Below are 21680 nucleotides of genomic sequence, written 5' to 3'. Positions count from 1 at the left end.
TATTTGAGAGTAATGTGGAGTTAACACTGGCACAGGATGCTGTTGTATGTGTGTGTGTTTGTGTGTGCAATCTGATTTTTGCGTGTGTACGAGCCACTCACTGATGATGTTCATCTTGCTGAGGTCCAGGCGGACTCTGGAGAACGTGGTGATGCCGGCAGCGGTGTAGTCTCTCCGACAGTCACAATCCTCTCTTCTGGAGTCATTGGCTGGACACTGAGTGGGGTCGTTGAGTCTGGCAAACACACGCACACACACAAAATACCTTAGCTCAACTTTACACTTCATTTACAGACTAAAACACTGCCAGGAGTTCTGTAATAAAACAGGCTATTCTTATTGTTATCCTATTAGCCGTTTACCTGAAGCCAAAGATCTCTGAAAAATTCTCTCCTTCTCCTGTAGTCAAGGTGATGTACTCCTGTGGAGTCTCTGTCTGCATTCCGGCACAGTAGACCTGAGGAGAAAAAGGGGGAAGAGGAGGAGGAGAAGGAAAAGGAGGAGGAGGAGGAGGAGGAGGAGGAGGAAAAGGGAACCAAGGTTGAAGGAAAGAGATGAAGGTGGTTGGACGGTAGAAAAAATAGAAGTGCAGATTAGGAAAGGAAGAACAATAATGGTGGTGAGAAGGTGAGTAAAAGGAGTAGAATAGAAGAAATACAGAAGCACAGTGAAGACAATCCCTACAGATGATCTAAACTGGCCAGCCTTTTGAAGTCCTTTTGAAGGCACACAAAGAATTTCCTTTGACTGTGTGTTAGGAAATATGCTGCATCTTTATGCAAACGTGTACACTAAGTTGCAGCATCAAGCATATGCCTAAACACATGGTAGTAGAGATACATTTTAAGCACAATGTACTGTAATGCAGGCACATACATAGTCACAACATGGCTACAAAATGTTCTATCAGTGTTTAAGTCATCTGAAATGTCACGAGAGAAGTCATAAAGACCTACTTTGCAATTGTCTCTCCCCCCTCATAAATAAACCCTGTTATGGCTTCATAAACTGTGCTCTGTGCATTTGTGAGGTAATAAGATACTATAATCGTACCATGAGTGCTTTTCCTTGAATATTGAGGAAGTGTTCGCTGTCTGGGAGGGGCCCGTTCATGCTCTGGACGTCTTGACAGCTGGAAGGCAAATGGCCTTAGAGACACAAAAGAAGTAGAAACAAGTTTGTATACAGTGTATTATGCAAAGATTTAACACAGGACAGGCACTCAGGCTTTATGCACACACATGTGCACGCATGCAAACACAAATTTCTGGAGTTAAGTCAAGTGTGGCAAATCGCTGCATCGAATCAAAGAAAATGAATAGCCACTCACTCTTTGATGTTCCATCCTACCATAGGGAAGGAAATACACTGGACAGTGAATCTTTGATGTTTGCCTCGCATCATAAATATTTCACTAAAGGCCAAATCTCTGAGATGACCGGATCACGTCAAGCCATACCTAATACTAGAATTTGGGATGCATTCAGTTGGCCTGTACTTAACCATGGTAGCCATGATCTATGTTGAAAGAGCAGCCTTTTCCTCCCAGTACTCACAGCTTGGATTTCTGCACACTTTCCTGGCCTCTGGCATGGCCTCTTCAGAACACCTATTGCTTTCCTGACCATCTTCTGACACACACTGCACCGTCCTCTCCATCACTCCATCACCACAGCTCACTGAACACTGGAGGGGAGGAAGAGAACCATGACAGTGTGAAAATAAAACTTGTGGATGTCCGTCATGTCAGCAGTTTTTATCTTCAAAGTGGCCCCTTCATAAAAGTAGCATGCATGTATAATTTTGTCATTTCAATATTATTTATCATTTGGCTATGACACAGGTTGAAGCCAAAGGTACAATGTTTTTAATGTCAGGCAAAACTCATATATATATATATATACTATATTATATATAACTTGAAAACTCATGTATGAAAAAAGTAATGTGCATAAGTGGCTGCTTTATGAAATTAAAGATGTAGAAGTTTCCATCCAAAAAAAATAAGCGCAAATTTTAAACTTACATTGCCAGAAGAAAATGTGAATTAATGTACATTTCCATAATGTTATGTGAATGTTAGGAGTTCACTGCAAAAATTTTAATTTGGACAACTATTACAAATAGTTACAATTAGTCACAAAAGAAATGGAGGGAAAAAAGTCTTTAACTTGAATTTATTAATGTTTCAGCTTTTTTTAAGTTTATTTTTTTACAAGGTCTCATGGGAAACTAACACTAAGCATGCATGTTCCATCAAAACAAACACTGATAAATGACTGGGCAACATTTAGAACTATGGACTCGCTCACCAGTTCCCAGATTCCAACCCTCCACTCCTGTGGCGGCGGGCATGGGTCCAAATGACAAGGCATGTAGCTTTCAGGGGGGGTCCCGGGGCAGTTGGACAAAGACTGATGGCTGTACTCATAGTTGTCATTCTCCACATGCACCTCGCTGCAGGAGATCAGACGCTGGCGGTAGCCCTGACCACAGCTGGCTGAGCACTGGAGGAGAGAATAAATCACCGGTATGAAATAACAACAGTATTCCACACAGGAAACATGGGTGATTTCTGTCACTTCCGCATCACTGCATTATAAGATGGTGGTTCACATCACTGGCCTTTTTGAAGAGTGAAGTATTGTCTATTCAGAGCAAACTGACTTTCTACAATTGAGATCGCTAAGCCTTTAGTGGGCCTACATCATCTAAATGGCACACAGCTTCTTTGGCTCTCACCTCGGTCCATTCCCCTGTGATCCAGATCAATTCACAGACGTGGGTGTTACAGCTCTCTATGTCTGGAGGTCTGATCTGGTTCACACAGTAGATCTCATGGACCTCCTGCTGGTCGTGGTCCACACACTGCAAGGCTCGTTGTCGGTGGCCTGCTCCACACGACTTACTGCACTATAGTGGCGACAAGACAGACACTGGCCTTTTACAAGGATGGCAAATCATGTATGGGTGGGATTAGGAGGAGCATTATGACATTCCTACATCTAGATGCAATGTAATTTTTTTTGCCTTTTGATTAAAGTGGACCTAGTCTCTCTCAACGGATGTACATTGCTGAGATGAAAATAAAGTCCGTCCCCTCTCACTATCTCTGCTATCGGGGCTTAACACCACCCGGTACGGTTGAAGAAATAATAATACAAATACGCCAGTATTAGAGTTTTTTTCTGCTATCCCAAAGTAGATAGGCAGTGTAGCCAGACCATACTCCCTCACTAACACAGCACTGTGGAGATAGGTCTGGCAATGCAAGATTAAAGTGGACCTAATTATGTATGCACATCTGTCCAGCTGCAAACAGGAAGCTGCATGTGCAACTATGAGGTTTTAAAGTAGGGATTGTCAATAATCATCAGTGGTATCAATGCAAAGGAAGAGCAAGGATGAACAGTTTGAGATTTGTGTCTTCTTGTGAAGCAGTACCTTCACTACATGGGACTACAGCATGAAGATGTCAAAACAGTAGATAAGAGCTGGGAGCTAAGCACTGTGTTGTTGAGCAGAAGAACCTGAGCTGAGCACACGGCCAAGTCTTTAGAAAAGATTACACAACTTGTAAGTCCTGAAACAGATTACAGTCCATGCCAACAATTTGTCTAATGAAAGGTCAGAGTGGAAATTCACTAGCAGAAAGCAACTGCACACTGTCCCCCAAAAGACAAGAATATCACAATACAGGCAATGCTTTCAATTAATGAGCAAATTTCTGGCAGACACCCACTATCACAATGTTTTACAGATAAAACCTGTGTTTGCCCCATTGATATCAGTCTCTCAAAACACAGCGTTACCACAAATTAGACCAGACCTGATATAAATACTGTATATTTTCTAAACAGAGCTGTTTCTCGAAATATATGAACATAGGCCCTATCTCTGTGACTAACATGAGAAATAAAAAAGACAGGCAAAGAGTAACACCATGAGAGTACTGACCTATTGTTTTCTCAATCAGGAGGATACATAAAGAGTGGATTTAAAGGTATACAGTCATGTGAAAAAATTAGGACACCCATGCTAAAGTTGACTAAAAAGAGGAATAAAAAAATCATCTTTTGGAAATTGATCTTAATGCCTTAATTAAAAAAATGAGGAAAAATCCAATCTTTAAGGACACCAATTTTCTTTGTGAATGAATAATGTATCGTAAATAAATAAATGTTTTTCCTTAAAATACAGGGGGCATAAGTAAGTACACCCCTATGTTAAATTCCCATAGAGGCAGGCAGATTTGTATTTTTAAAGGCCAGTTATTTCATGGATCCAGGATACTATGCATCCTGATGAAGTTCCCTTGGCATTTGGAATTAAAATAGCCCCACATCATCACATAGCCTTCACCATACCTAGAGATTGGCATGGGGTACTTTCCATAAAATCATCTCTCAATGCAAATCAAACCAGCTATTAGGCTAACTGAAATAAAACCATGCCAATCTCTAGGTATGGTGAAGGGTATGTAATGATGTGGGGCTATTTTTTTCTCTTTTTAGTCAACTTTAGCATGGATGTCCTAATTTGTTCACATAACTGTAGTTTAATCTTTTGGGAATTCTGCCTGTTTTCTATCCTGTCCAACTAGAGCAAGGATACAATTAGCTTGGCTTAGCATAACGGCTCAGAGCAGTGGAAAACAGGAATTGACTGCACCTTGCCAAGAAACAGTTACAGCAAGTAACTCCCAGTAAAGCCACAACTCGTTTTTATGTTCCTGTTTTTCTACAGATTAAACAAACAAAATATACCTGTAAACTATATAGGTATAGAGGTGTTGGTAGACTCTTTTTTTAATTTTGGACACGGCGAAGCTAGCTGTTTGCCCCTTCTCAGAGTGTTTATGCTAAGCTAAGCTAACAGTCTCCTGGCTGAAGCTTGATATTTAACGTACAGACATGAGATCTCGGCAAGAAGGTGCGGACGCATATTTTTTATTAGTGTTGCTATGAAAGTGGTGTCCTTAAATGAAGTGTACTTGACGGCAAGTTCAAAGCCAACGAATCACCTGGACCCTGTATGTTTTACTACATCCAGGTCCATGCAATAACTCAACTATTACGACTTTCAATCTGCAAGAGACATAATTTAAGCACTAAACATTTTAGCAAGGGCTCAGAGAGGCTTCCACTTGCATCAGAAACACTCTGTGCTGTTACAAATGCAGCCAACCCCAGCTGGTCTTCATCACTCTTAATATGTTCAACAATGTCAAACAACTGAAATACCTTGAACTGCTAGGCTGCTGTACTATACACGAATGAAACGTACCCTGCATGACAGGTTTCGGTAATCAACAGCAGACAAAGCTATAAGCAAAAACATTTTTACAGTCCTCTAGAAAGAAGCTACGTGTGCAAAGAAGTAAAATGTTGGTGTTAGACATCATCTCTGATTTGTGGAGATTGACTCCACAGTGTATAAAGTCTATAAAACACATAGGCATGTTAACCCGTGCCAGGTGAACTGTTGTAATTACTTTGAGCTGTTAATTGGAACACCCAGGCAGAGAGCTCCAAACAATTCTCCAGATTAATTAGACTCTCCTATCAGAGGAGACATTTCATGCTGCTCAGTGACCCAGATTCAACATCACTTGAACACAGTGAAGAAGAAACTCCTGCTGCAGCTGCCTGTTCTAATAATCCCAACTCTCAATAAGGATCTGTAGCCTATAGAAACTGGCTGAATGCCCATTAAATATAGCCTAAGTATGACTGTACAATATCCAGCAACAAGACTCTTTAACTTTGAGTGTTCTTAGAGCAGATACAAGATATATAACAGTATTCATGCACTTTACAAAATAATAATATTCAATTATGATTAAAAAATAAAAATAGAATCATTTGTTCATCAAGTTCATCAAGAATCAAGTTCCTGTAAATGTGGTTTCATATCAATTTCTCAATAACAAAATATTCCTGAGTAAAAAAAACAACAAACAATCAAAAGGTAGGGGAGAAAAAAAAATTGTATTATTAATAATATAAAGTCAAAAAGTCAGCTAAGCTGCTTCACCAGGACTCTTTGAGTGTGGTTTGATGAGATTTAATTGACAGTGACCGGGAAACATTTAAGCAAACAACCCCAAAACTGTATTCACATTTTGATTTAAATATTACTAATTCCTGATTGGTGCACAACTGTATACTATGAGATACCACTTATTTTTAACTGAGACCCGCCCACTTCAAACCAGTGTGAAGCACACATGTCTATATATATATATATAAATAGACAAATCTCTCATAAGAAATACCCAAAACTGGCAGAACATAGTGTTTATGTAGGTCCACAATCATAATAAGAAGCTGACTGAGAAAATTGGTTTTCTTAGGGGCTTTTAATTTAACTTTTAAGTAGCAACATGTGGGCTTAATGTTTAGATAATTAAAAATGATGACTCACAGTTGTGCATTTACTTACTTAGGCTACACTTAGACTTTTCAACTGCTTCTAAAAAAGCGAATTAGCCAATCAGCATTGAGGCCGTAATTATCCATTTTACAACGAGGCTTGGGCTGTGTTAAAAAAAAAAAAAGAAAAGAAGAAAAAAAAACTTCATCTGATTTGCACAAGGGCCATGCAGCTCCTCTCTTCCCCTGTGACCTCCTGGCAGCAGTAGCTACCTCCGACTGAAGCAGCGACTCAAACTTCAGATATGACTGAGAAAAGCCATCCTCGTCCGGTGGAGACAAAGCTGTAAAAGTAGGCTACTTTTTTTCAGCACACTGGTTGCTTTTCTGCACAGGCAGCTTACCGTCTGCCAGTCTCCTTCTCTCCACCGATACCGAGAGGGGCAGTCAGCGACCCGGCAGCTCTGGCTGGACGCCGGTCTGGAGCGCTGAGAACAGCCGGTCTCCAGCGGGCTCCGTCGGGCTCCGTCCTGGCAGAACACCTCCCGTCGCCGGATGCCGTCGCCACACGATGCTGAACACTGAAAGCAGGACAGATAAGTACTTTGAAAACGTTCATTCAACCATTTTTAGGCCTACTATGTTTAACTTTATTGTTTTACTGCATATCAAATGATCAGCTAATATTCCTAAAGATAAGTAATAGTGTGGCGATCGCGATACGCAGTGAGTTTAATTACCTAGGCTACAGTATGACTAGTTCTCATTTGTTTGCCAGCTATGGTATTTTATTTTTTTATAAAGTATGAAGACTGACGATAGCATTTATTTAAGGGACTATGCATGTCTAAAACCAACAAACATTTAATCCGTTGTGTTGTAATGTATTGATTTGTGTTCTAGATGTAACTTTGTGTACCTTCACCTTGACTCATCAAGTAACTATGCACACATTCTGTCTCAATGTGACCAGTGCTGAATTAGATGTTTATAGATGTAAATGCGTATTTGTTATTTTATTTTATTTACTACCCAAAGTGTTATATTAACAATATAAATGCATTACACACAGGGCTTGGCGTAATAATGAGTATGAAATATGCAGTGATTAAATAACTACACCAACGCCACCATGTTCATATTGAAGTTATATGGTTTATATTAACATAACCTTAACTGGTGTTTGTTTTTTTACAGAAATGTGAACAAATTCAAGTTGGAACCTGCAGTTGATGGTTTTGTGAAACCGTGTGAAAGCGTTTTCTGCTATAATAATTTAATAAAACTGTTTTAATTCTATTGGAGGTAATATTTAACAGTAACTCTCTTGTGTCTCTTTTCTAACAGATGTTGATGATTCTGAACAACCTGCACTGTACTGATGTTAATGTAATGTTAATGAATTGCATAATACAAATAGATAACTTATAATAATGTAATGTATACTTTATGAATCCCGCAATGGGAAATAACAATGTTTTCACTCTGTTGTTATTACAGACAGGCCTGAAAACACAGACATATTTACATGTCCATTTATATGTGACACAACTTTACATATTTCACTGTGTATTATCTGCCATGCCATTTCAGAAGTTGACCCTGCTGCATCATGGGTGAACATGCTGTACTTGACAGATAGTGCATTCCATTGTACTCGGTAGTCAGAATTTCTGAGTTCAAAGTCGGAAACACGTCCCCTGAACTCAGATTTCCGAGTTGGGAAGGAGGACAACCTTACAGTAACCCAAGCTCAAAATCCAACATGGCTGCTCCGTGCAGCAACAGTAGTGAAAGCTGTAGTAGCCTAACATACAGTTTATTAGCACTTGTGTGTTATTTGTGTCTCACTAAATCAGTCGTACACACAGTCCTATCCATCTTCTATCTGTGGACATGTTGTTATGCTGTTTGTATGCACACATACAAATGGAACACAGTCAACTAGGGTGTGACGTCATTCTCAGCTCTGGCTTCCGACTTCAGAGGTAAATGGAATGCACTAAGACTTCGTGTGGAGTATCATTTTCTTCTGGCATGTGTCCTGCTCCACAGCTGTTAAGAGACCCTTTCTGATGTGTGGAGCACAGATGTGCCTCTGTGCTTGGACTCTTGGCCAGTGGGGTGAATTCAGAAAAAGAGGACATGAGATAAGAGAGAGAGAAAACAAAGAGCAAAAGGCCTATGGAGAGTAAAGGAAGGGAAAGAAAAAGCAAACAGGCATCAGATGGGCTCTCCAACACCCAGGTGTAGGTTGTGAGTGTGTCTGGCATGATGACGTTAGTGGATTTCCGCTTTAGTAGGGCAATTAAAGAAAAGACTAACATGTGGTTCCCATTGTAGAGGCAGAAGTTAGGGAGGAAAAACAGTGAAAGAGGGCTTGAAAGAAAAAGTGATCAATGGGGGAAAGAGCAACAGTCAGATGGAGGATAAAAGGAACAGAAAGGAGAGAAATAGTAGAGATGAGGGGTAGATCAACACAGGCTGGACTTAGGGGTGCACATCCCTCCTGCTGTCATAATTACTGTACTGTGAAGTTGCAGGCCCAGCATACACTACCTCAAAACCCCTGTTTGCAGCCGTCCCAGGCCTGTGCTGCAATCACCATGTGATGTGTAAAAGCACCCTGCCTTAGTTAGTGGCCTGGCATAGTGCATAAACAGTCAGGTTTAGCTGCAGATGTTTTCACATATAAGCACGTATTTGCCAGCAAGCTGGTAAGCATTAAAGTGGAGAGAGAGAAAAAAAAGCTTACATGTCTGGCAGCGTGGGAACAAGAGTGGTAGAGGAGTGTTTTTTAGCAGCAGGGTTCAAAGAGTCCTACCTCTCCCCAGTTGTCAGTCTTCCACTTGGGACATCGACCACCTCTGCAGCGCCTCTGCTTGCTGGGTTTAGGGGACAGATGCTGGCAATTTTCCTCTGGGACGGGGCGGCCTGACCCAGTCACACAGCCCACCTTACGGGACTTAAACCCTCTTCCACAGGAGGCAGAGCACTACAAGATGTCAAAAGAAAAAAACAAGTGAAATTGAAATCAAAATGTATGTTTTGTATAATAAAAGGTAGATAACACTAACAGCACAGCCATAATTCAAAACAAGCCAAGTATTTATTAACCAGGTAAATGTTGATCTGTGGATGTTTTTTTGACTCAAAACATAAAGAAATGTGATATGAGACCCAGTTCCACGTGAGTAGCTGGTCCAATGGCAAATTGTTCCCGATGACCACGGCAGCAGTTTGTTTCACCTCCGGGTTCACCGAGTTACTGGGAGTCTAACTCAGTGTGACAGGCAGACACACACACACACACACACACACATACACACACAGCAACGTTAGCTGAGGGCGTGGTGAAGGGCTAGACTGTGCTCGGATAATCAAAGGGGGCGTGGCATGTGGGGATGGATGGGAAGCGACAGGCTCAGAGTTAAACGAGAATGTGGCCCAGCGTGCGGCGCTGTCCTGACCAGCAAGGGACTGTACTAGACAGGAACATGATGTGACCTCCCACCTCATTCAGTGGGGAGGAAGGCTCACCAAAAGAGGGGCTATTAAAATGCGTATGCCCCTTTTTTAAAAGCGGGTAACCCTAACATCCCAATTTGATTGGTAATGTGCTAGATTTATTGGAATTACTCATGTTGTTGGTGATGTCAATCAATAAAATGAAAACTATTGAGGATTCAGTTTCATACCAACTAAGTGAATCTTATATAGATATTGTTGTGATTAAAATCTTATAGAAATATATATATTATATGTCTTTGGGATAGTGCTTTCCATGATGAATCGTAGCACATGAGTAGAAAACTTCATGGTTGATGTAATAAGTAACTTACAGTTCTCCTAATATTAAATACCACCACTGATTAACAACAGAGATTGTATTTTTTAATGTTTGGCCTGACATGAACAAAATATAATGTAACACATTTGCGTTAGATGAACTGTGGAGAGCAAGTGGGTCATCACAGGGGAAACTGGGCTTTCCAGTAAAGGTTCAAGTAATTCAAGAAAACCTTCTTCCAGCAGTTCACAAAAACAAAAACATCACTGCTCACACGTACTTGAACTTAACATTTTCTACTTCATCATACAATAAATACACTATATAAACAATTTTATTTGCATGAATTTTATTTGCAGGAGGTAGAGCGGGTCATCTACTAATCACAGGGTTGGTGGTTCGATCCCTGGCTCCTTCTGTCCACGTGTGAAAGTGATGAATCAACTGAACCAAGTTGCTCCCGATGGGCAGGCAAGCGCCTTGCATCGGTGTGTGAGCGAGAATATGAATGGGTGAATCAGCACTGCAAAGCAGTCTTGTTAAGGGAGAAAAGCGCTGTATAAGTAGATTTACCATTCACCATATGGCTACATGAAATTGAAACGGTGTTGATCAGCAGTCTAAGTTTGAACTGCCTTCTAAACAAAGTTCAAAGGGTGATTACAATCCATGGAATTGCAGATACATGATGCATCAGTCAAATCATACAACTTAGAATATAAATAAAAATCCAGACAGGCAAATCATTGGTAAGCACAATGTGAAATAATTCCCCCCCCCAAAGGATCACTGCAGTTTCCCAGAACTCTGTCTGTGCTGATGGGATGAACGGGGAAGGGGCACCTCCCCAGATCAAACGTGACCCTTGACCAACCAATACACCAGTGCATTGTCTTGCTGATGCCCCCCCCCTCATTCGAGTCACTGTCACCCATATTGGTACACTGTCATCAACTTGCATTAGAGGGGCCTGACAGAAAGGGGCAAAGGGCGCTGGCAACTTCATAGTGGAGCACGCGTTACCCGGCGTCCCAGAAAAAGCCAGGGTAGGCATTAAGAGTGAATGAACACAGTAAATGAAATGGGAGGTATACTGAGGCATTGTCACAGAGGACAAAGATTTACCATGATGGAAAGATCTTTGAACTCCTGACACAGAGGGTAAAAGCATGATCAGCAGAGGCCCTGACTACTTAAAATAACAAGGATATTGCTCAGTGATTTGTGCGTTTTCATTCAGGAAAAACACCCCGGTGAATGGACTGGGAGGACTGCTTGATAAGCTATTTGCCAGGCCTCTCTTTTTAAATTTTTGAGCTAAAGTTAAAGGTAAAACACTAAATAATATAGAACACTTCCTTATGCACAAACACAAATAAAGTAGGAGTTGGTAATCTTGAGTTAAATACTTCATTACAGGGCTAGCATCAGGTCTACAATGTTGCCAACAGCGAGGCTATTGGTGTAATGAATGTTGTTAGAGGTTGGTACTTGCATCAGTTGTCTCGGTTTCGGACGTTTTTGGACAACCAGTCTGTGTATGTTGCCAGTGAGTTGCAAGTTATTCTTTTCCTTTTTCTTTGTTTTCAGTGACCTGCTCAATGAATGTGACAAAAATGTTAGTAACGCTTTAGATTACGGCCCACAACATACAGCGTAATGCTTCCAAATTTACAGTGTAAATGTTTTACTAGTACGTACTGTTACATACTGTACATGTACTGTAGGTACAAGTGAACAAGATGTGGCGTTAAGGGGAAGAAGGAGTTAACAATCTGTGAACTTATAGAAGTACATACTTTATACAGTAGGTATTTTTTAACTACCAGGTAACTATTCTAATATTACAGTGTACATGCGCGTGACCCTCCTTAAGAGCCACACACAGGTGAACAAGTGTCCACATCAACATTTGCTGGTTAAGTGAGTGGCAGCTGAGACTATCTTGTTGTGTGTATAGTGTTTTGTATAACCATTGCCTTTGTTTTTGGCATTAGGTCTACTCCGTTTTGGACGCAAGTGTACATTGTTTGAAGTTAGTTTACCGTTAAAAAAGATGTGCTGACTTTGAAATGTATCAAATGACCCAACTATGTAGTTTGTGATTTATGGTAAACTTTGAAATAAGTCACAGCAGATGTATAAAGTGCTACAGAACTCATTAGCCTATCTTCCCCCAAAGGTCCAGGCTTGTTGCTCAGTAGGTCACACTGTACTCCTTAATATTATAATAATAATCATTTTATTTATACAGCACAATAGTTACCCGTTAGTAAAAAATAATACCTGCAGTATAAATCATTTTTAAATTCCCAGATTGTTACACTTTTATTTCCTAATTTCACATCTTGTTCCCTTGCACCTACATGTATATATTGGTACATACTGTAGTGGTAAAAAAAAGTACACTGTAAATTGGGAATAATTACACTGTATGTTGCAGACCATAATCTAAAGCATTTCCGAACAATATTGTTCGAATAAAAATGAAAAAAGCCTTTGATAGTACCTCTACTTCACTTTAATCGTAACCTTTTCTGGAAATGAACAGAAATCCAACAAATCCATAAAAAAAATTAAATATTGACATAACATTATAATGAAGTAACAATAAATACAAGTAATTACATTAATATACAGAAATCTTCTTGAAACACAAACTAATACTGCCATTTGTGAATAAGATAAATACAATATGCTTAATTCAAAAGCCTGTTGATATGGTGTTTGATCTGTACTGCTATTTACACCAAGAGGTTGACCACAAGGAGTCAAACTGCTAAGACTGAAAAGTGAAAATAAAGAGGAATAATAGGATGTGCTTTGTTAATACTGTGTTCTGCTTTCACTGATTCAACCTAGATTTTATGCTGCCTTACAATCACACTTCACTTGTGGGAGTTACAAGCAATAGTTCTCATTAGTAAATAATGTGTGGTTAAAAAATGTTTTCACTGCTGTTAAACGAGCCCGTTAAAATAAGCGTGTGATGTCAGTACAGACATTTATGACCAGGAGGAGTCAACTTGGTGGGCTGCAGGCAAATGTTGCCCCTAACCACAGATTTTGGATCAGTTTTTACTGTCTTCAACAGGATTGCAAAGATTACAAGGTGGGAAATGACACACCCTGTCCATCAACTGCACTGGGTAGCCTCAACAACTCATGCTTAATCTTAGTCAGCCAAAATCCCTCCAGTGCAAGGGAGAGAAAGATACGGCAGGGGGGCGATCAAAACAGAGACTGAGGTAGACACATTAGGTTGGCTCAGAGTTAGAGCTCTGGATACAAAACACTATTAACTTCTCGTGGTCACAGGTATCAAGTGTTCAAAGTACGTCATTTTAACAGCCCATTCTCTTCAAGGTTGAACAAGTTGTTTGATTGACATTCAAAGACAATTCAACATTATTTCATCAAATCTGTGATACACTTTGCATTAAGCTGATCAATCTGATTAACAATCAACTAACTGCTCATGGAAAGAAATAAAAAGTACAGAAAAGGCAGCATCAAAAAGCAATGTGCCACAATAAACACCTAACCGACCAAAGATGTGATGGTTCATTCTTGATATTTAAAGGAACACGGCGACTTATTGGGACTTTAGCTTATTCACCGTATCCCCCAGAGTTAGATAAGTCCATACATACCCTTCTCATCTCCGTGCGTGTTGTGACTCTGTCTGAGCCCCCACCGCTAGCCTGGTTAGCACAGATCCTGAAGGTAACCGGTTCCAACTAGCCTAACTGCTCCCAATAAGTGACAAAATAACGCCAACATTTTCATATTTACATGTTGTGATTTGTATAGTCACAGCATTAGAAGATGGCTGTGTATCATGTGACCTTGTTATTTATACAAATCACAACATGTAAATAGGAAAATGTTGGCGTTATTTTGTCACTTATTGGGGAGCAGTAGGCTAGTTGGAACCGGTTACCTCCAGGATCTGTGCTAACCAGGCTAGTGGTGGGGGCGTCAGACAGAGTTACAACACACACGGAGATGAGAAGGGTATGGACTTATCTAACTCTGGGGGATACGGTGAATAAGCTAAAGTCCCAATAAGTCGCCGTGTTCCTTTAAATCTCCCTTGTTTGGCCAAAGCACCACTTTAGTGTAGGAGGTTAACATAGTTTAATGGCTAGAAGAGTTGTGTTTTGTTCCAAATGAGGTATTGTTGAGCATAGCATATTTAGCAACTCCAAGTACTTACTGTACAAAGAAAACATTAACTAACACAATATAAATACACTCATATCAAGCACCTTTGGAGCAGAGAGCTTTAAACCTATTGTTTTGGCCACACTAACGAAATCTGGGTCAAAACCCTCTGCCAAACTGGAATACAATGGCTGTTACTACTAATTGTTAGTACTAATTACCACAAACTCTGTGAGACATTTTATTTTACAGTGCTAGTACAGCTGCTGTTTGCTGGTGTTTACTACTGATACTGGACGTTTTAGGAACTTTTGAGTCAACATATTCACTCATTGATGTCAATGTAATTTTGGGGCAACACCACTGTTTGTGTCATAGCAGAAAGTAAAAAAATGAACTGTAAAATAAAGTGTCTAAATAAGATTAGTAACTTCTGTTAAAAAAAACTCCACATGTGCCTTGAGACAAATTGAAATCTTGATACAATAGCCATTTCAAAAATGTATATAGGACAAAGATGTAGTACACAGCCCAAATACAGTCCAATGTAAATTGGTGCTTTTAAAGTTAACAACAGAACATAGACTAGAATCTGTAGCACCACATATTTGGAGATTATGGGCTATTCTTTGGATAATAAAAGAGCAAGGCATCGTATTGTATATTCCTGATATACAAAAACATTCATCAGTATTTGCATATGAACAGAGATTGGCTAAATACAAAGAGCTAAGTCACAAAATAAATCACTTTTAAAAGTTAATGATATATACAAAAGATAAAAAGGAAAAAATATCTTAATAAATTATCTTTAAAAACAATATTTTACAAAACTAACTTTGATTTTAATACAAAGTGATCCTGAATTTTTATACTAATAAAAAATACTAATACAAGGCTCAACAACAGTTGTATGGTAACTAGGACTGACACAAATGTTCTTGTGGTCACAGCTGTCACTGAAGTCTTATTGACATTACTTTTTTTTTTGCATATTGCAAGTAAGAACAGAATTAACTTTCCGAATGTCTTGAGGAAACGTTGACCAATCGCAGGCACCAGAGAGGGAGCAGGAAGTGGAGGAGGTTAAAAGTAAAAGTAGGGAAGCAGGTAATTTCCAGTGCAAAAGCACCAAAGTCAAAGCCCCTTTAAGACTGTTTGTGAAAGAGTAAGTATACAGGTATTTGAAAAAAAAAAGTGAGGTTGAAAAACAAGATGAGTATTTTTTTATGAGCGTACCGAGCTCCATGGGTCTGTGCTCCAGTGGGGGCTAGACGGGCATGGCTGAGTATTGCACTGCTCACGATCTGGTGGCTTGTCGTGGATCTCGCAGCTCAGATCATTGAAACGCTCGCCGTTTGGACGCTGACACACCACCAGCCTTGTCTTTATCCCACCTCCACATGGCTTGGTACACTGAAGACAGCAAGAGGAGAGGTTGTATTTTACAGATAGGTATGTGGAAAAGGCTTCTGAGTATGAAGAAAAAACTAGGGCTATATTTTCCCGTTAAAATAGATCTGTCTTGTGTGAAGCATGAAGAATGTGCGCCTGAGCCTTAGCTGAGTTCTAATGCATTTTCAAACCTCCACACTAAGCAACGCCTGCAAAATTAGAGATGCACCGATTACAATTTTCTAGGCCGATTCCGATTTTCTTTGAGTTAGGCCAGCCAATACCGATTTTAGCCGATTCCGATTTCATTTTTTCTAACCACTTTACAGCACACACAAATATTTATTTTCTATCTTTTCTTTAATAGAACATTTTGCACAGAACATAGAACATGTTTTGAACAGATAATGGATCACTATAAAATAGAACTATATAAATTACTCCTGGTGTGGGAAATTCACACACATCTAAAGTCCAATATTAGAACCATTTCCTACTTTTCACATCCAATATCTAACTAAAAAAATGTGATTTTGGTTTTTGGTGTCATCCCTCCACGCCCTACTTTTTCCTTGCAGGCGTTGCATATTGCAAACTTGTTATCTTCTGCACACACGCTGAAGAATTTCCAAACAGCTGACATGTTGCAGGTTAATTCACGAGGTTCCCTGCATGTGTGAGAATAGGTTACGCGCGACACACGGCGGAAAAGTTGAGAGAAAGGAAAAAGCGACTGTGCTGTCGCGTCCGTGTGTGCGTGCGTCCTTGAAAACTGTAACACGTATAACTTATGTTGTCAGTTAATTGTAGCATTGACCGGCATGAAATCGGCATATGTCAGACTGACCTGCCGGTTGCCGGTCATGACCGAGCACGTGAAAACCGGCCAATTCCGGTCACCGGCCGGTCTATCGGTGCATCTCTAGTCAAAATATTTATTCAAATGCAAATGAGCATTCCACAGTTTCTCTCTAAGCTAGATCAGTATATGTCAAGGAGGAAATGGTAAACTCATCGGTAAAGTGAAAGTGACTGTCTTACCTCTCCCCAGTTGCCATAGATCCACTGAGGACATGGCCCTGACTCACAGGATCGTTGCTCATTGGGCCGGCTGCGATCCTCACAGCTGTTGGCAGGGTAGCCGTTCTCATCCTGGCACACTACTACACGCCGCTGGAAACCTCCTGCACATGTGCTGGAGCACTGTTGTACAGAGAGTGAAGAGTTCACAAATAGATGGTTCTCACATACAGACGCTCAGTGTATAGGTGTAAATAGGTCCCATGGGGGAAATACTGTATATTATTTACGTATCCTTTAGACACAATGACGTGAAAACACACACTAAAGTTAAACATCCAGCTGCTAAGTATTAAATCAATATGTCAACAAAATCACTAGCCAACAGTACACATTGTTACGAATCAATGTGCACTATGTGGTATAAATAGCGTGCACACAATGCCCCCATTCTCACAAAAACTCAGAGACTAAGAGACATCTCACATCAAATGACTGACCATATCTGCTGCTATATTAAAATGCATATCTTCAGAACAGAGGCAGGAAGAGTCACCAGAAATAGCTTTAATCACTTCCCAGAATTATTTAAAGGTCAAAGTTATTTTTGGACAGAGATTATCACTAACACAGTTTTTTTATTTTTTTAAAGCAGCTGAACAATACAAAGAAAGAGATCCATGGTGAGGACAGCCTGTAGCTCTTGGGTCTTGCTATCCTGTGGTGTGTCACAATGGCTAAATTCTTAAAAAGAGAGCAGGGCCTGAAGAACTGCCCCTTCATGAGCATTTGTCAAAGTCTGCATCAGGTTACAAAACACATTGTAGGAACTTAATAACTAGTTCACAAACTGTTATTTGAAATTGCTTGACTTTACAATTTACATTAGTCACTGCAACACAAGGAATGTAAAGAATACTTGGTAACATGAGGACACATTTAGTTAGGACACCTTAAAGAAACTACGTTTAACCCTCTTGCTGTGATCTAGATGAAGATCTCTCGTGTCTGTATGGTCAATATAACGCTACACTCAGAAGCTGGTTAGCATGGCTTAGCACAAAGACTATAAACAGGGGAAAACAGCTAGCCTGGCTCTGTCCAAACAAAATCTGCCTACACGGACCTTTAAAACTCTCTAATTAATGTTATTGTTATTTCATATTTGTGTAATCCGTTACCAAATCAAAATAGGTACTGGCTATAGGGCCATATTAACTGTTCCTTTAATACTGCGTAGACACACCATTGGTTCAATAAATGAGGACTACATTTCTACATGTTTCATTTCCCCACTTGCTAAATACCAATCTGGACTGCTATTGTTTGAGCTGAGGGTTTGGTTGAACAAGATTAAGCACAAATCTTTAGATGTCAGGCCCCAGAGAAATGGTCTGTTGACCACTGTGATGTGATGCTGCTGTGTGCCTTACCGCGCCCCAGGGTCCTGTCCGCCATTGCTGGGATTGGCTGCGAGGCAGGTTATTCCTGGCACTGGCATTTGGTGAGGACGGGAAAGGTCGGGACTCACTGGAGCGGGACGGGCATTGAGACATAGCACAGTCCTGATCTGTGGTCGGACGATCGTCTGGGTCACACTCAATAGCATTCACTTCTTGGTCACTGAAGTTGACGCACAGTACCTGCCGTGTCGTCTTTCCCTGGCCACAGGTTACTGAGCACTGAAAACACACACATGAAGGAATCATTATAACATGGTGTGCGGCAAGGACAAGGCAAGACCTAACATAATTAAATCCTCTCACTGGGGGGTGGCAACTAACTCCCAATTTGGTGACCTGTTTCCGCTGACACTCCAGTCCAAACACCGAGGTCCTGTGATAATATTTGTACCGTGTGAATCGACATTTCTGTGATTTGGCTTTGTCGTATATCATTTTTTCAAGGTTTATGTTTCCTGTGCGCCTTTTTATCCCTCTCGCGAGGACAGATATAGGATCGCAAGGGGCTGCGGAAGCAGCCTTTCACCGCCAACCAAGTCTGGACCACTGCCCGACTGGAGACCTCCGTCCCAGAGTCGACACGCTCACTGTGGCTTCGTCCGAGAGCAGACGGTGATACTGTGTGGGTGCCGCCGCAGTGGGGGTAGGGTATGCGCCTTTGGTAACCTCTACCGGGCCTGGCCCAAAAAGATACAGAACCCCGACCCAAGCGTGGTGCAGCAGCCTCGCCCCGGCCGTCCTCTGCACTCTAGGTACCCAACTCTTGTGGTACAGATAAGTCAGTAAATTCGAGTAAAAGCAGGTTTTGCTTATCCTGTGCGAATGCGCCACACAAAACTCAGATGTGGGGGGTCATTTCTAAATCACACGAGGTCCCCAAATGATACTAACCCCATGTGAATAGGGCTTTAGTCTTGCCAGTGTGCAACACTAACTGAAAGCAGACTTAACTTGGTGTTGAGGATGCCGACCCAGCGATCATTCCAGTTAAACATGGCATGTAGAAAATGGCCGTGACTCTGGCAATGGCAGTAAGGACCCGACTACACACATCTTTCTTTTTAGGAAAATAAGATCTTCTGCCAAGCACTAACGGTGTCTCGCTCAGCTCCACCCTTGCAGAGTCCACTTTCTGTCTTGCACATGGTGATCTACTAGACTTATGCAACAGCTGTCTACTCTAAAACCTCGCCTGGGATTACGCTGTCCAGAGGTTTATACTGCTCTTTCAAAATGTTATGGATTTCACATCATTTTAGATACTGTAAGAAGCTTTTACATACAGTAAGTCAATGGCCTCTGAAATCATTTTTCAGCCTGAAGATGAAATATTTCTAATGAGTGACTTTACCTTGGTAGTACGTGTGTGTGTGTGTGTGTGTGTGTGTGTGTTCTTGTTTAACCATATTCGTGGGGTCCAAAAACTGGGAGTCCAGTATACTTGTGGGGTATACTTTAGGATTAGGGTTAGAATTAGGTTATGGTTAGGGTGAGGGTAAGAGTAAGGGTTAAGGTTTTTAGTTGTGATGATTAAGGTTAGGGTAAGGGGCTAGGGAATGCATTATGTCTATGATGGGTTCCCACAAAGATAGTGCCATGCACTATGTGTGTGTGTGTGTGTGTGTGTGTGTGTGTGTGTGTGTGTGTGTGTGTGTGTGTGTGTGTGTGTGTGTGTGTGTGTGTATGTGTGTGTGTGTGTGTGTGTGTGTGTGTGTGTGTTGTGACCAGACCTCCAGTCTGTCTGTACTGCATCACCAAGACTCTGATGAGAAACATCTGTAAACAAGACTGGAGCCCCTCACTGCAGCCCCTTGAATCTCTCAGCTCCAGACACTTTTGCCTCACTCCCATTCTCTCGCTCTCTCTAACACACACGCACATGCACGCGCACACACACACACACACACACACACACACACACACACACACACACACACACACACACACACACACTTCTCTTGCCTTATTCCAGCCCTCCTCCAGGCCTGTATACACACTTGCCTTCCAGCTGCCACCCTGTCTCCACATCTTTACACACAAACATCTGCATAGGCTGTGCACATACTAACTGTCTGTGTGGGTGAACAATTATGTAGAAAATACTGTAATAAATTAACTTTGCAGGAAAAAAAACATCTGGATGGCAATATTGAAGGCACACAAGTATATAGATTAATCAACAGTGGTGTCTGTCAGTATAACAAGATGCAGATCTGAGGGAACATATTTTTTGATTCAACAGGAAAACTCAAAATCCCCAATTATTTGAATCTGGTGCTGCAACTTTAAATTGTAATTTTGAGATAATGTATAACTGGATCAGATACAAATTAATAAATGATGAAGGGTGGTTTTCTTACCACTGTCCATTCCAGCACTTTCCACTGTCCGCAGGCCACAACTGAGCACACTTCTCTGGCAAGGGGTTTTGGTAGATGGGCACACGCTGACTCCTCTGCCACACCGCCTTGATTGTCCCGGCAACTCACATAGCGCATACGTGTCCCTTTTCCACAGCTGGCACTACACTGTTGTGCAGAGGAGAAAGGTTAAGAAGCTGGAAAACAACAAAGACAAACGAATTGAAGATGTGACAGAACTACCAACCTGGGTCCAGGAACCAAACCGCCACTGGGTTTTGTGGCCCTGGTTGTAGGGGACTTTAGTCCCTGGGGGAACAGGGTGGCTGCTGGGACACTGGGCCAGTTCACAGTCCTGTTGAAGGGAGGACACATACACCCATTCATGCAGTGATTAACAAAATGAATATACTGTAACAACATCTGTCCCTGACCACAAAATACCATGAATATCAGAGCTAGCTCATCTGGCATGGGACATTCATTAACAACTTAAAACTATATTCCTTCAGCTCTATGTTTGAGAGTAGTTGTAATTCTCATCAACCCTTTCCCCCAACGTTACCAAAACAACATTAACAGGGTCCGCCCCGTCAGTTAAAACTATGGATTGTGGCAGTAAGCCACTCAGCATAAAGCCCTGATCCCTGTCATAACAGGTCATAGTGGAGTGGTATTCAGGGCTCCAATGCCCATGCTGGCGTGGTTGTAAACTCCACCCCTAATCCACCCCCTTGTCCCTCACCTTCCGCCCTTTCCTCTCCCCGCCCCACGCCCTCTGGTGCCCTCTGACCCCCAGTCTCTAGGAATGAGGGCCTTAATCAGGTTGCATAGGCTCTGAGCAGGCTCCACATTCCACACTCCGCCTCCTGACGGAAGCAAATAGTCCTCATGGAACCCCAAAAGTAGCTCTACTTCCTGTCAGACCCACATTTTACATGTATGAACGGATAAAATATGATTTTGTGATGACCATGTGAGTTTGTGTGTATGCTTATATATTACAGCTTTATGTCTTTTATAAATTATATTACAGGTCCAAGCAGTGTCCATAACTGTTCAGCCTTTATCAAATCTACATGTGGAAGTATCGAGCAAAGCATCTCTTGTC

The 21680-nt window shown here is 41.2% G+C and overlaps 1 protein-coding gene across 1 annotated transcript in view; it reads right to left on the bottom strand.

Annotated features, from left to right (window-relative positions):
- The window catches only part of adamts9 (ADAM metallopeptidase with thrombospondin type 1 motif, 9), a 47994-nt gene that overhangs the window by 6062 nt on the left and 20252 nt on the right, over positions 1–21680 (bottom strand). Inside the window, exons 24-36 of the mRNA XM_078247929.1 lie at positions 20817–20924; positions 20570–20737; positions 18180–18428; positions 16768–16929; positions 15571–15747; positions 9199–9369; positions 6779–6955; positions 2743–2913; positions 2313–2507; positions 1557–1686; positions 1054–1148; positions 363–457; positions 102–235 (exon numbers count right to left, since the gene is read on the bottom strand). Of these exons, the coding sequence (XP_078104055.1) occupies positions 102–235; positions 363–457; positions 1054–1148; positions 1557–1686; positions 2313–2507; positions 2743–2913; positions 6779–6955; positions 9199–9369; positions 15571–15747; positions 16768–16929; positions 18180–18428; positions 20570–20737; positions 20817–20924 (2032 nt within the window). The remainder of the gene's footprint in view (positions 1–101; positions 236–362; positions 458–1053; positions 1149–1556; positions 1687–2312; positions 2508–2742; positions 2914–6778; positions 6956–9198; positions 9370–15570; positions 15748–16767; positions 16930–18179; positions 18429–20569; positions 20738–20816; positions 20925–21680) is intronic.

This window comes from Sander vitreus, chromosome 4, assembly GCF_031162955.1.
Source record: "Sander vitreus isolate 19-12246 chromosome 4, sanVit1, whole genome shotgun sequence".
Lineage (NCBI taxonomy): Eukaryota > Metazoa > Chordata > Actinopteri > Perciformes > Percidae > Sander > Sander vitreus.
The sequence above is the reverse complement of the archived record's forward strand: the minus strand, read 5'-3'. Positions and strand labels throughout refer to the sequence as shown.